The 14,796-nt window shown below is 39.6% G+C and overlaps 1 protein-coding gene across 2 annotated transcripts in view; it reads right to left on the bottom strand.

Moving 5' to 3' along the window:
* The window catches only part of AGBL1 (AGBL carboxypeptidase 1), a 504,403-nt gene that overhangs the window by 401,663 nt on the left and 87,944 nt on the right, over positions 1–14,796 (bottom strand). For both annotated transcript variants that reach the window (XM_075207749.1, XM_075207747.1), the window contains exon 6: positions 12,268–12,305. In XM_075207749.1, the coding sequence (XP_075063850.1) occupies positions 12,268–12,305 (38 nt within the window). The remainder of the gene's footprint in view (positions 1–12,267; positions 12,306–14,796) is intronic.

Below are 14,796 nucleotides of genomic sequence, written 5' to 3'. Positions count from 1 at the left end.
GTTCTGGTTTTGGTTTTGGATCTGGATTAACTTCGTGTTTTGGTTTTGGCAAAACCGCCCTTGCGTGTTTTGGTTTTAGTATTGGATACTATTTTCTTTCAAAAGTTCCTATTTTTTGGGCTAAAATCATATAATTTGCTTTTTTTCCACCTACATTATTATTAACATCAATAACACTAATTTCAAGTCATTTGCAGTCAATTTTGACCACCTCACAGGTCACAATATTATTTTCATACATTTTCAAACAAAGACTGCAGCGATCTGGCTGGATGCTAAGCGACAGAGCAATGACACAAACACATGGCAGTTCATAGCACATCTAGGAAACATTGCCACACAACAGTGGCAGAAAAGAAAAGTGGTACAAGATGGAATTGTCCGTAGGCCCTCCCATCCACCCTTATGTAAAATATTGAAAAGGACATGTACAATTTAACAAAGCAAGCACTCCAGCTATAAGCAGTGCCACTTTTGTGGCTGAAGTGCTTGGTTTGTTTGGGCCCCCACAAAATAAGCTAACAATGAGCTTAAGGCACCGAAGCAAGCAGTACTGTTAATGAACTCTACTGTGGCCAGTCATGCACCAGTGGAAGCAGTTCTTGCCAGTGATAAGAAGGCCATTGTCATTCCTGGGTATAAGACCAAAAAATCCACCTCTTATGTGTGGAATTATTTTTACACAAATCCTGACAACAGATGTCTAGCCATTTGTAACATTGTAAAGCCACAGTCAGTAGAGGTAGGGACCTTAACCATCTAGGAACCTCATCCATGTTACGCCATTTGAAGCGAGTTCATGGAAAGCTTTTGTGAAAATCAGAATCTTATGCTAAAATATAACAACTAGCAGCCCAGCATCAGCTACCTCCCTTCTCTCAGCTAGATCCCAGCACCTACATCCCCAACATCTTCATCATCAATATCTTCACAAGTGATCAAAGTTAGTCCTGCATCAAAGTTTCTAAGGCAAAATAACTCCTCCCCTATCCTGGTCTCCTCAGAAGAATCCTTGAGTGTTAGGCCCACTGCTGCTGTGCCAGCTGCCGGGGGTGGATCTTCAACCCAGAAGCATACCAAGAAGAAGACTACTAGTAGTTTACAACAATTGACTGTTAAACAATCCTTTGCAAGAAGAGGCAAGTATGAAAGCTATCACCCAGTCGCAAAGCAGATCACAGACGCCATGGTGACTATGCTAGTATTAAATCTGCATCCAATATCCACTATTAATGTAACTGGTTTTAGACAGTTACTTGAGGTCTTCTGTCCCATTACCAAATTCCATCATGACACCATTTTACTTGAAAACCTACTCCTCACCTCTACCAGAAGGTTCGTAAAGATGTAGTTATTGGGCTACAAAATGCCATTCTACCCACTGTACACTTAGCCACAGATAATTGGACCCTCCCCTCCTCATTACATCCTCCCATTCCCAGTTACAGGACTTTTTTCGGGCTGCACCCACTCTATGGAATGCTCTCCCTCGCACAATAAGACTCTCTTCTGGTCTACAAACGTTCAAGCGTTCTCTGAAAACCTAACTCTTCAGACAAGATTATAATATTCCTCAACCACCCTCTTAACCTCACTACCTTAGCCTATTACCGCCTGTTACACAAATTCACACAAGACAACTACCCCCTGACCAACATTTTTGTGTGACGGGATCGTTTAGCCTATAAGTCACTTTTACCTTTGTTGCCTGGCTGGGCCAAAATGCAAAATGTAGACTTAACCTCATGTGTCAACTCCCATTGTCCAATAGATTGTAAGCTTGCGAGCAGGGCCTTCTCACCTCTTTGTCTGGTTTACCCAGTTTGTTTATTAGTTTATTATGTCTGTCCCCAATTGTAAAGCGCTACGGAATATGTTGGCGCTATATAAATAAATGATGATGATGATGATGATGTGGACAAGCGGAACTGGGCAAACTAAAGATAGTAGGATTGTGATAGCCCACTGGGTTAGTGATTCGCCTTCACCAGCAGGGACAGCAGCAGCATGCACTCAAGAACGTCACATTTTTCAGAGGCGGGTTACTCTGTGTATCATCAGATTCACTAAGAGGCATATTATCATTATTCTCAGATTGGTAGATTTGTAAGGAACCACAGTGCTCCACAGTGCCGTACAGTAGGGAAGACAAGGACATACATAAAACAGGACATATATAAAACAAGAACAGACAAGGCAGACAAAATTAATGGAGACATGAAAACAAGGGTATGGAGGACCCTGCTCTTTAGAGAGCTTACATTCTAAAGGGAAGAGGGCACACTTGAAACAAGAGGAGCGAGTGTGGCTCAGAGTGGAGATTGGCATAGTTGTGAGGGTGCATTAGTGTGTATAGTGTTATCAAGGATAAGGTCACCTCTAAAAAGAGATGGGTTTTCAAAGAGCATCTAAATATTTGAAGGCTGTGGGAAAGTCTGATTGAGCTTGGTAGGGAATTGCGTAAGTGGGGAGTAGCACGGGAGAAGTCTTGAAGGCGAAAGTGAGAGTTGGTTATCAGAGACGAGACAAGGTGCAAGTCAGAGGTAATACCACTGACAATCTGTTTGAAAAACTAAGGGATGTCATTATAACATGGCATATCTTGCTTGGACTCTCCTGAGGATATGTGATTTCTGATAACGCCACCAATATTGTTAGAGCATTACAGCAGGGGGAATTACATCACATTCCATGCTTTGCTCACACAATCAACTTGGTGTTACAGAACTTTGTAAAAACTGACAATGACATGCAGGAGATGCTGTCTGTGTCCCGAAATATTTAGTGTAATTTTCGGAATTCTGCAACAGTATGTAGGAGAATGCAGCAGCTGTAAAAAGAATAGAATTTAGGGGGAATGTAATTTAGTCCAGCACAGTGGAGAATACTTTCCATGTTGTGCAAGGTGCTGAAACCACTCGAAGTAGTCACTTGTGAAGAGAGTGCAGACACTGTTAGCTTGAGTCAAGTGATTCCCCTAATTAGACATTTTGAAAAGCAGCAAGAGAAATTGGAGGAGGAAAAGAAATAAAAGCAATTCCGCTAATAATGTTGAGCTTGTAGATTAAGTACTTTATTCACTTTGCCAGGATCCAAGAGTTATCAACATCTTGAAATTGGATTATTAAATTTTGGCAACTGTGCTTGATCCTGGGTTTGAGAGCTATGTATTCTCTTTCTTTCCAACTGACTCAGATCTCAAGAGATGCAATGAGCTCCTTGTCAGCAAGCAAACAGCTCAAGTAGTACATAACACAATGATTTCTCTTCCTTCATGTTCTCCGGAAATTGCTGCGAGGAAAAAACTTAGCTTTCCCAAAACACCCAGTGTTGATACAGAGGAGTCTGCACACCATTTTGACATTTGGTCTGGTCTAAAAGTATTGCCCAAAAATCGTGACAGCTTTTCCGTAAAATGAACCACAAATTCCATGTGGAAGGCCATTACCGGTAATTACATCAAAGTACACAGACTTCTGTGATGGTGGATTCCAGCGTGGATGAATTAGTATTGTTGATGTTCACACTGATGAGGGTGAATATGATGACAGTGTAGATTGCAGGTGCTGAGAGAAGGAGATTTAGAAGACCAAGCCTGGAAGCCCTATTATTTCTATTTCAGCAATGACAATTAGCAATGGAGCAATGGAGCTCTCCTGAATGTCACTGTTGACTTTGAAGAACACTGCCACCCCTCCTCTCTCTTTTCTACCTATGACGCTGGCCAACTGCACTAGAGACAGCCAAGAACTGTGCTACACCTTCTGTGTCCCTCTGTGAAATGGTGCTGGATTGCCGTGGAGGGCGGTACTTATAGAATCCAAAACTTGTGAGATCCGACGATGTAACAATGACGTTTTTTGCCTCATTTTCAATTCCGAGGGCGTGCAAAAGTACCAAGCCGACGCGGATCTGCTAAGTGTCTGGTTCTCGGGGAACTAAGCCTGAGTATCTCTAGAGTATTTTTTTGACTCATATTTACATATATGTGTACAGCTTGCACATGTGTGCATGTCTGATTTGCACATGAATGCGTGCGAGATACCATTGCACTCTCTGAACAGGACCTGTGCACCTCTGATGCTTTCTAGCTGCAAAATGCAAAGTCTAAACATTACATTTAGCCCCTTCCATCTCAAACCATCAAAACCTTTTAATGCTCATTTTGATTGTTCTTTTGATTTTAACAATTTCATCTCTCAGGGGAAGTAGAGGGAGTGGTAGGCTGTGAGAAACACCATTACCATTTCTCCTTAGTTTGTTTCTTCAAACTGCTTTTAGTGATTTTTAATTCTGAACACAGTGTCATGTGACTGATGTGGCAACCATCACATGGCACATGCTGAAGAGCACCATTTTGGAGCAGATCTGCACCATGTGTAATATTTCGTATTTTAAATAGTGCAGTTTTCCTGAAAAAGGGATCAGAGGTGAGAGAAATAGGGGAGGGGTGTGACACAACATGCCGCATGGTAATAATAATAAAGAATAGTGGCAATTTTACTTGCAAGTGATTCCTAAAAGCTATTACTGCAAATATGCACTATCTTAGACCACAAACTGTGATTCATGGGCAGAATCAAATCAGGCCTATTTGAGAGGAAGACCTGGATCTACAATTTCAATAGTGCCTCTTTCCATAATACGTGCTGATTTTATGGTGATCAGGAAGAATTATTTACTTAGCTGAGATTGATACTGTAATTTTTATGTACACTAAGGGATCATCACACATTTGTCTGGGAAATTTAATAAAAACTGTGAAAATGTAAATGTGCTTTAGTGATGCATTTTTTTATTTATTTTTTTACACATTTTGTAAGCAATTTTTCCTCGTTTTACATTTACCAATAAAACAATCTATTGTGTACATTAACACATGACATATAGGTCATGCTGAATTCTAAATTTTAAACTCTACATTAAAATTTTAGTATGCAATAGTGCGGAATGAGCCCATAAGAAACTAATCATCCCATTTTAAAATGCTTTCCAGACGTTAGTGGCTGAAAAGGGCATTAACAATGGATAGGTGTGAATGAGCCCTGAGGGCTTTCAATGCAAAACACAGCTAACGTTAAATACGGAAAAAAGTGAAGTTTTTACTTTTTTACTTATCAATAAACAAGAAAATATGTTTTCATTCATCCATCATATGCCGGGATAGAAAAAAAAATCAATAAGTCTTGGATGAAAAGAAGACTAAATAGAGACATTAAAGGAATTATTGCACTGCTGGGAAAAGGACCGTACATTTACAACTGAAAAAAGAAATGCATTATAATTGGTCACTACAGGAAAAAGAAGTCAATTAGAAATGAAACCAAGGCCCTGTTTTAAGTTATTGCACACACTCTCATATGTCCTATACTTTGATGTGGCACTAAAGCTAAATAGCATTTTTCATATTCTGCAATAGATGGTGACCTGTGCATCTCTAGTTTATTCTTTAATTAACAGGCTTTTATATATGATGCCTGAGACAATTCCTCCCACTCAGAAGGGTCATTTATGATAAATATGCAGTCATGCAGAGAATTTAATTTTGTGGACGCGCATCTAATTTTCCAACCTCATGGATGGCAAAGAGTGTACAACAATTCCAGTTTTTGGAAGTGCCTCTGGGAAAAAATATATTATGTACTTCCTTTTGCAGGCTTTTGGTTGGGGCTAGGAGTACACATGGTGGAAGGAATAAAAACATTACTACAAAGTCTGGCCAAATATTGTGGCAAGACCATCCCCTTTCATGAATTTCAACGTTTCAACTTTTAGCCTAACACGCAGCTCAATTTAGTCTCATTTATATTTAAAAAGTCAAGAGTAAGAGGATATCAGGGCTGTCTTTATTACATATTTCAATATTGTACTATTAAATATTTTTATTGCATTGGTTAAAAACAAGCCACAAAATGTGTTTTCCAGTATATTGTGCACTTGGGTGCAAAAAGTGACCCATTAAATCTAAGGATGTGTAAAAGGGGGGGACTCTCGCCATTCGCAAACCGAAGTACACACCGGTAATCAGGTCCTATAATAATTAGTTAAGGGGAGAGGGTGCTTACATTTTTAACACAAGCTACTTGGAGACTAGGCCTTCAGAATATATGCATTTGTTCCAATACATGCACTTAATTCATGATATGTATTGGAGCCCCAAAGGTACTATTTGGAGACAGAATGATCATAACTTTAGAAAGAAAAAGGCTGGATTAGCTAGCATCGATTATGCTACCAAGTGTGTGGAGGTATGGTTAGACTTTACACAGCTTAGCGAGGAGTCTGGGGTGAAGAGATTTGTTGGCCAGAGTAGGCCTAACATGGCCAGTCCCTCTCGGAACAGATGTTTTGCATTTAATAGCTCCCAGTGCACAAAAGAGTCCTGTCTGTAAGTACAGACATGTCTGTACACATTGTGAAGGCACCTTGGCAAGGATTGTGTCAGGAACCAGCCCTTCCCTGCGACCAGTGTGTCTCAGACTTCAAGCAGTGCCAATGGTCAAGGCCCCAACCTCGATTGAATGCAAGCCATTGGAGAGATGGCTCGCCACTTACCCAGTCAAGAACATTGCTGCCTTTTTGCTTGATGGGTTTAGACATGGTTTCCTTCTCCCTATTAGTAAGGTCATTGAGGTATGGGGCCCCAGGTAATATATGTTCAGCCACTGAGCTTCCTGAAGTTTTGGCTGAGAAGGTGGCCAAATAGGTGAGACTGGGTTGCATGTTCAGACCTTTTCCCTATCTTTTTCTCTTTCCTGTTCAAGTAGTGCCCAAAAAGGCCCCAGGTAAATTCCGGTTTATACAACACCTGTAGTATCCAATCTGCAGGTCAGTCAATTGATATGCGGCCTTGTTCTATCAATTACCAGTCATATGAGTCTGCATTTTGTTCAGTGTGCAGTTCTGGGATGTGGGCATTGAGGACCTAGTTGGACATTGAGTCTGCTTTCTGAGTTCTTCATCTATACCCTGACTCTTTCCGCTATATGAATTTTAAATTGGCAGACAGATACTATTTTGGTAAGTGCCTCCCGATGAGCTGCTCCATCTCTTATGCATTCTTTGATAAATTTAGTTCTTTTCTCCATTTGTGTATCATGGCGGGAACAGGGAACAAGGGACTGGCACACACCATTGATGATTTAATCCTGGTTTGCCATGCACAGTCCCCAGTTTACGTTGAGATTAATTTTTCAGTTCAGGCTCTGTTTCAGTCGCTGGGAGTACCCTTTGCCCACAGCAAAACAGAGGCCATGTGGCCAGATTAATATACTTGGGTATCGATATCAACATTGTTACGAGCTGCTGTCGGCTGCCTGCTGACAAGCATGGGAAGCTAGCTGAATTGATTGCGGGAGTATCTGTTGCATGCAGTGCCGGATTAAGGATAAAGTAGGTGCTAAGCATGATGTCAACCAATAGTCTTGTTGAGGATGGAGAGTAAAAGAGCATCAACTGGGTAAGGTAAGTGGTCACATAATACTTGGAAATGTTTGGGAGGCTTAGTCCCCCTTTCGCAGCCTGGCGATAAAGTGTTTATAAGGTTTACAGGTCTGAAACGTATCAGTTTGGTAGTGGGAGATGGGTCAGGTTGGTTGCACATACTAATTCTGCTATTTGTCCTGTTGCAAGGTCTTATGCTTACTTGGACATTGGTCCCACAGGTGGTCATGTGAGGCTGGAGCACGCTAATGCTTCCCTGCATATGAAATTATAATTTGTCTCACTTTTTAAGAAAGTCCTGATACAGCTGTACTTGAATCCTTCAATACCTTCAGTACCCACTCTTTTCTCATAGGAACCACTGCAGAGAAGGGGTTCTCAATAGATGCTATAAAACAATTAAGTGGTGCTTAAATTCTTAGAGAGATTACGTCTGGCCACGTAAAATGATTTTGCGGCTTTACCAATCCATGCTGGGGATTTATTCGCTCACCACGGTGAGTGGGGGCATGAAGTGATTTGCCTAATTTCTTCCCATATGCAGAGGGCCTGATTGGCTTGTGAGTCCCGATGGTTGTTTTTTATGGTTTCACCTTAATATGGGTCACCTGTCCTTCCCTTGTACACCTCTACTCCTGCTTCCTCGACTAGGCTGCCTGGTTTAGATTGCTTGTTGCTACTCTTGTTTTTTTCCTGACAGGGTTATATTTTACTCTGGTTATGTCATTGGTGGCTGTACTCATGCTGGCTCTCCTACAGATGGTGCTGGAGGTGTGCTCCAGTTGTGGGTGGTGGTGCACTCTTTCACTTATTGTCCTGTCACCATTTTGTGCACTCTTCTTATACTGTTCCTTGGGATATGCAGGTATGCTGGTTTGGAAATAGAGGTTTGCTTTGGCATAAGCTGGAGGCCTACTTAAATCATTTGGTCTGTCGACTGGGGCTCCTTGATGCTTGGATTGTTCACTTAGGCGGTAATGACTAGGACAGAAGGAAGTCTATCGATCTCACATAAAGAAGGTGCGCCTGGGTTTTTGGTGCCGCCGGCCTGCTGTTATGTCTTTTCATATTACCTAATTCCCAGGAGACATGGAAAGGGTGCCCATGGGGTGGAGGAGTTGGAGGCGGTGTGTAAGAATGTTACTCAGCAGGTTGGTGCATTTTTTATAAGGATGGGGTCTATGTTATAAGATACTCTATGTTGCAGAGCCGTTCTGTCCATCTGTTTCTAGTGGAAAACCAGATTCGGAAGTTTGAATGAGATAATGAAACATCAAACTCAGTTTCTATCTAAAAAAGAGCTTTATTGTAATGGAGTAGCAGAAGCATCTTTTTTTAAAAAAATTATTATGCGAAGGAGTAGGTGATAGGGATAATGCAACTAATTACTTAGCTTTTATTAGCACAGAATATAGAAAATGAAAGTAAATTAGTAACTTAGCTTCCAACCATGGACTTTGGAAGTTGTTCGATTAACCACTATTTCCAGGGCACCCTTTCTCCCCGCTATTAGAGAGTTGGACAAGTTGATCAAACTCCGACACCAACCATGCCTTGTGTATGGACCAAATCCATGGTTGGTGTCGGAATTTGTTCAACTTGTCCAACTCTCTTATAGGACTGTTTGAACACCACGTAGCGTGCAATAAACAAATAGATACAGCGTAGTATTTCACAGTGACCATGTAGAATAGAAATAGACTACAAGTATAGCAGAATATACACACACAGATAACAATAGATAATAACTAGCCCACAGGATTGGCAAAACTAAATAAACCGAACTTCACCAGGATTCCCCGCAAGAGGATATGGACTTCACTCAGTGAGGACCCAGGTTGCAGCCCAGTGTAATTGGTTCTCTCTGTGAAAGCAGCAGAGTACTTAACTGGTATAAGGACTCAAAAAAACCACAGATGGAAATTATTTAATTCAATACTCGGGTTATGGTGGGGCTTATTAGTTTAAAATGGGGAGATGGGACTATTTAATTATGCAGTGTTTTGATTGAACATATGGCAAAGTTTGGGGAGAAGGTGGGCGATTTATTAAATGTGAATACTAATAATTTAATGTTGGGGCTGGTTGTGGACATATAGATTTAATTAATAAATATGAATGCTCTTTGATTTTGGAGCTGATTGGGAGGATTTATGTCTATATATTAACCTGAATTTTATTAATTTAATGCTGGGGCTGGTTGCAGGGAGGGAAAACTGATTATTAAACATGGGTGTTTTTATTTAATGCTAGGGCTGGTTATGGGGAGGGAGGCTTAGGGTGTTCACTCACTGTTAGACTTTGAAGATTTCATATATCTATCAGAGACCAAACATGCCAGGATGAAGACAAGCAGCAAATGAGCTTAAGGCACAAGCAGCAGCAGGTAGAGGTAGGTAGGGCCACGGTCTCGCTCAGCCAGCTAATTGTACTGAATGCAGGGGCAGTCAGAAAATATGTCCTGCTTAACCCCCTGCTCTGCTCTTGACAGGCAGCATTAACAGTCTATTTGAATGGGTTGAGAAGGAGTTAGAGAGCAACCCAGTTCTGTCTAAAGGGAGAGCCACGTTGCTTGAATTCTGCTCATGCCCACCATGCTAGAGTGGCATGGAAATCCCTCTATAGAAATCCTGTGTTTTCCCCTAGGACTGTAGAATAAGAGTGAGGTAAGAGAGACGCATGGAACGTAGGTCTGCTGTACCTAGAATCTCCTACGTGCTACCCTCCAGTATTAGCTAAAATTTATTTTCCTCAGTAGAATGTTTTCCCCTTGTATCTTGTTAATACCTGTGAAGATACCGGGTTTTCTGGCCCAATTCTTCCCAATTCATGTTGGCTGGCCACCCAGGGGTGTCTTATTATGCCAGGAAAGCCTATCCCAGTACCTTCTAAGGTTTGTATAGTCACTCAGGTAAATGCAGTTAGAAAGTAAAACAATACATTTATTGTAATAAAAAAAATCACTAGAATATTATATACACATAGTAAATAAATTTCAGGCAGGTTCACAACATCATCTGTCCCTTACACCACTAGCTTAAAGAGTTACAGTCACCTGGCTTTTCTGACTTGACGACCGATGGATCTGCCGATGTATTACACTGAATTGCAGCTTCCAGCCATCAATTCCCAGAATGAACATCATCTACCCCCCTGGAGTGGCTCCTTATTTATAGGGTCAAATTTCCACAGTGTTTTCCTCTCCCTGGGCAAATCCCTGGCTCTGGAGGTTGGAGGGGGAGTGTAGATTATCAGTTATTCCACAGTGGCCCCTCTGCGGTTTCCCAGACAGAATGTCTCAGGCAGTCCTGTGCAGGACAATGGGTACTAATTGGCATTCCCCACCTCCAAATATCAGATAACAGTTAACCCCTCCTGAAATTAACCCATTACACTACTTTATGATGTCACAGGGTCCCCAGCTTTTCCATGCTTCATGTAGAGAAATGAGGGGGGGAAATGAATGCAGCTCCAGTTCCCTCACCTGTGTCCTGGACACAACCTGATCCTTACCCATAACCCACCTTACCCATAACCCACTTTTTTAAAATGAGTAACATGGAATAAAGAAGTTTTTTATCTAGGCTACAATGTCCATTTATCCACATGTAATTAGACACTGCAGCTGTACTCTGTTGAGGTGGGGTACAAAAGCAAGGGCTATAAAAATTTCATGCTATAATCTGCATTTTGTGAAAAACGAGGGACAGGCTGGTTAAGGTGTTATCAAATTTGTTTTGTCACAATACCCTTGTATATTTGAAAGTTTCTTTAATTCCCCCCCCCCTTCTCACTTCTCTGCTCAAAGCTATACGTATCGAGGTATTCTTTCCTGACAATTTTTAGAATATAGATCATGTGCCATATTAAGACTCCTCCTTTGCACAATACCAATAGATAAAAAATAATAACTATTATTGTTCATTTATAAGTTCATTTAAGTGCCACAACAATTTGCAGTGCTGTTCAGTGGTACAGTATAGCATATTACAAAGATATATAAGGACCAACAGGTAAAATACAGGTCAATCAAAAGGTATAAATGAAAAAATCAAGCATATCAAATAATAGGTAAAGGACACTATACAAAAAAAAGGTTTGTCATAAACAGATGAAAGAACATTATTAATTTAACTGGAAAATCTGTTTAATGTGATGTTGGGCTTTAAACAGTGTTGAAAGTCTGGAGTAAACACAGCTCTCTAATTGTTAATGTAAACAAAACTTTTAAGCAGCCAATTAATGCTTTCTCTAATGAGTTGTTTTATGCAAATCAGACAATGGTAAGATAATACCTAACTGGGTAGTAGATTTCCCTTTTGTCGGCAAATATTGATCTTGTTTGGTTTTTGCACTAGTTTTACTTTAACTTTGCACTATGTTAGTAAATAGATCTTTTAAGTTGTAATAATATATGCAGCAATATACACTATAGTGACTCTTTATGGTAAAACAATATGGTTAAACAAATAAATGTATTATGTGGTTGAAGTGGAAATACAGAAGTGACGGTATAATGGGAATGTAAGTGAATGGAATTTAATAGTGTTACAATGAAGGCAGTAGGGGAAGTGGCGGTATGACATACCACCATATACACCCCCACTTTCACCACTGAAGTGGTCCATAAAGTAACCACCATAAAAAAATAAAGTTGATCGTATTTAAAGATGTTCAGGTCACTGATATACCACTAGCGTACATGAGAAATGCAGCTGGTTGTAAACTTTCTAGGCTTCTCAATCTATTATTTGATTTGGACTAATAATGGACTTGGTTTATATTTGTAAAAGATATCCAAACCACACAAAAATAAAAACTTACTTGATTTCAGTAGAGCCGCAAGTGCTCCAATAGCCGCCCTAAAGATAATAAAAGGAGAACAGAACGTCAATTTGTCAATATTCCCCAGTCTCTACACTTGTAAACATTGTCTGAATCTTGCCTGTGACCTTGAATGGACACTTACTGAGATCACAAGCATTTAACACTTTCTTCTTAAAACAAAGCATGACAAGAATAAAGGAAGTGCAATATATTGAGTAGGGTCCTTTGAAGAAATTGTATTCAAGTTTTCAGAAGTTGATTCATCATAGGAAAAAGTGAAAACTGTTTGACATCAGTTGGATGATAAAAGACAAAAATTGGGATGACATGTCGACATACAACCCAACATTTCAAATGGTTAGAGGGACTTGTGTGAGCTAATATGGATATCACTATTGCTAACATTACATAATATCAAAAAGTGTATAAGCACATACAGTGTAAATAATGGTTTAAATCAGGAAGGATATGTGAATAATAAAGGTTTGACAATATTTTTCCGTGTGCATTGCCTTAATGGATGGGGCAAACACCATTTTATGAATGTAGACAACACCCTTGATGTATGAAGTGTAGTGAGTCAAGAATTTGTGTAGCAATAGGACAAGAGGAAAGAGGTACCCATGATACCAGAAGGTCTCCCTGATCTTTTTTGTATCATTCCTCGCCAACCGAACAAATCTATTGAAACTTACATTTTAACATTGTAAAACATTGAGTTTTCAGTCTTATACGGTATCAATATTAGTACTATTTTATGCTGTTGTTTTAAATAAAAATAGTGCCCTTGTGCATTTTTAACTCAAGGTTTGTCTGCTACCAGGTTATCACTTTGTATTTACCAAATTTGTGTTAAGAAATATTTTCAAAGTTGTCCTGTATGAAGAACAAGTTATATTTAATATGACATACAGAAATTCATAAATAAGAAACTACATAAAACAAATAATAATTGTAACGTTATACATCACAAAAAGCTTGAAACACCACCAATTTAGCTGAATTAGCCCGAAGAGTGCATTCATGATAAAACACAGTATTCAATCTTAATTTAAGCAGGCATAGTTTAGCTTATTTCCTTAATTTAGGGGGTATACTATTACACATTACTGCTGTTTGAGCCTTTAGTGGCACATCTTGTATTGTCTTTTGGAGAAACATAATTCCTATGCTTTATATCCCTTAGAATATATAGATGACATTTGCAAACAAGAGCAAATTTTCCATTAATTACATTGTTTATATTTCTTGTTTAGTTTTCTTATGTGTTTTACCGCCATGCACTTATATCATAATGCAGAGTTGTTTATTTTCTTTACTCTGAAAAACAACAGGGTAATAAACAAAGCGGGAAGATGCAGAGGAGTAGTATATTCTATTTTTTATTTTAAAAAATGCACCTTTTGAGTGACAGACACTGGTGCTTGCTCCCATTCTAGATTTCCATGTTTTTCTAAGCCAATACTTTGCACTACATTTTGCTGGTGTGAGGTTCATGGGAGAAATGCACATATAGGCAAAAGACAAAATACTGTAACTATAATTATTGGACCACCCTCTCCTTTAGTTACAAATCTTTTTTTTGTCTCAAAAATTGCTTTTCTTATAAGCCCCATGTAACATCCCTTTGTAGTGTTAGGGTGTGTATGCAGGTGTATCAGAGCATGTGTCCTGTCTTTGTGTGGTCTGAACATTCCCTCTATTCATTAGTAGAGCAGTGCATCCACCTTAGTTAAATCACACCAGGGTTTTCATTGAGAAGTGTCCTATATTAAGCAACACCAGAAGGAGACTAAGGAGCCCTTTGCCCCCCTTTCCTGGACCACAGGCACACACACAAAATCATATCACACTGAGTTGAATTTAGAATTTTATATAAAAATAGACTACTATAATGTGAACAATACAATTGTATAAACTTAACAAAAAGCAATATTTGGTACATAACACCTAAAACAGATCTCTCTGATATATTATAAACTAGAGGTACCTCTATTGCCATTTATATAATACTTGCTGCACTAAATTATTGATATAAAACTATACACAGATATCTCTCTGAATCATGTTAAACATAAATGAACAATTAAAATAGCAAAACAGTCTTGAAGTATATATATATATATATATATATATATATATATATATGATAGGATAGATTGATAGATATGGGATAGAGAGATATAAGATAGGATAGATAGAGAGATATGCAGCTTTATCATATGGTAGTTAAAATATATGCCATTTTTTGCGCCAAGCTGCTTAGGTGTGCCACCCAGGCCCGGCGCTTCCATTAGGCAACCTTAGGCAGTTGCCTAGGGTGCCGGGACATGCAGGGCGCCGCTGACTAGATTTTCTAATCTAGTCGGCGGTGTTTGGGTGAGGAAAAGAACTTTACAGGTACATCGGGACGCGAGCGCACGTTTGTGTCCCAGCCAAACAAACCGGAAGTTCGGCATTTGGAACGCAAGTTGCATTCCAAATCACAGGAAATCACAGAAGACCCATTCCACGTGCTGGAGTCGG

Source organism: Mixophyes fleayi, chromosome 4, assembly GCF_038048845.1.
Source record: "Mixophyes fleayi isolate aMixFle1 chromosome 4, aMixFle1.hap1, whole genome shotgun sequence".
Classification (NCBI taxonomy): domain Eukaryota; kingdom Metazoa; phylum Chordata; class Amphibia; order Anura; family Limnodynastidae; genus Mixophyes; species Mixophyes fleayi.
This window is presented reverse-complemented; position numbering and strand designations above follow the sequence as displayed.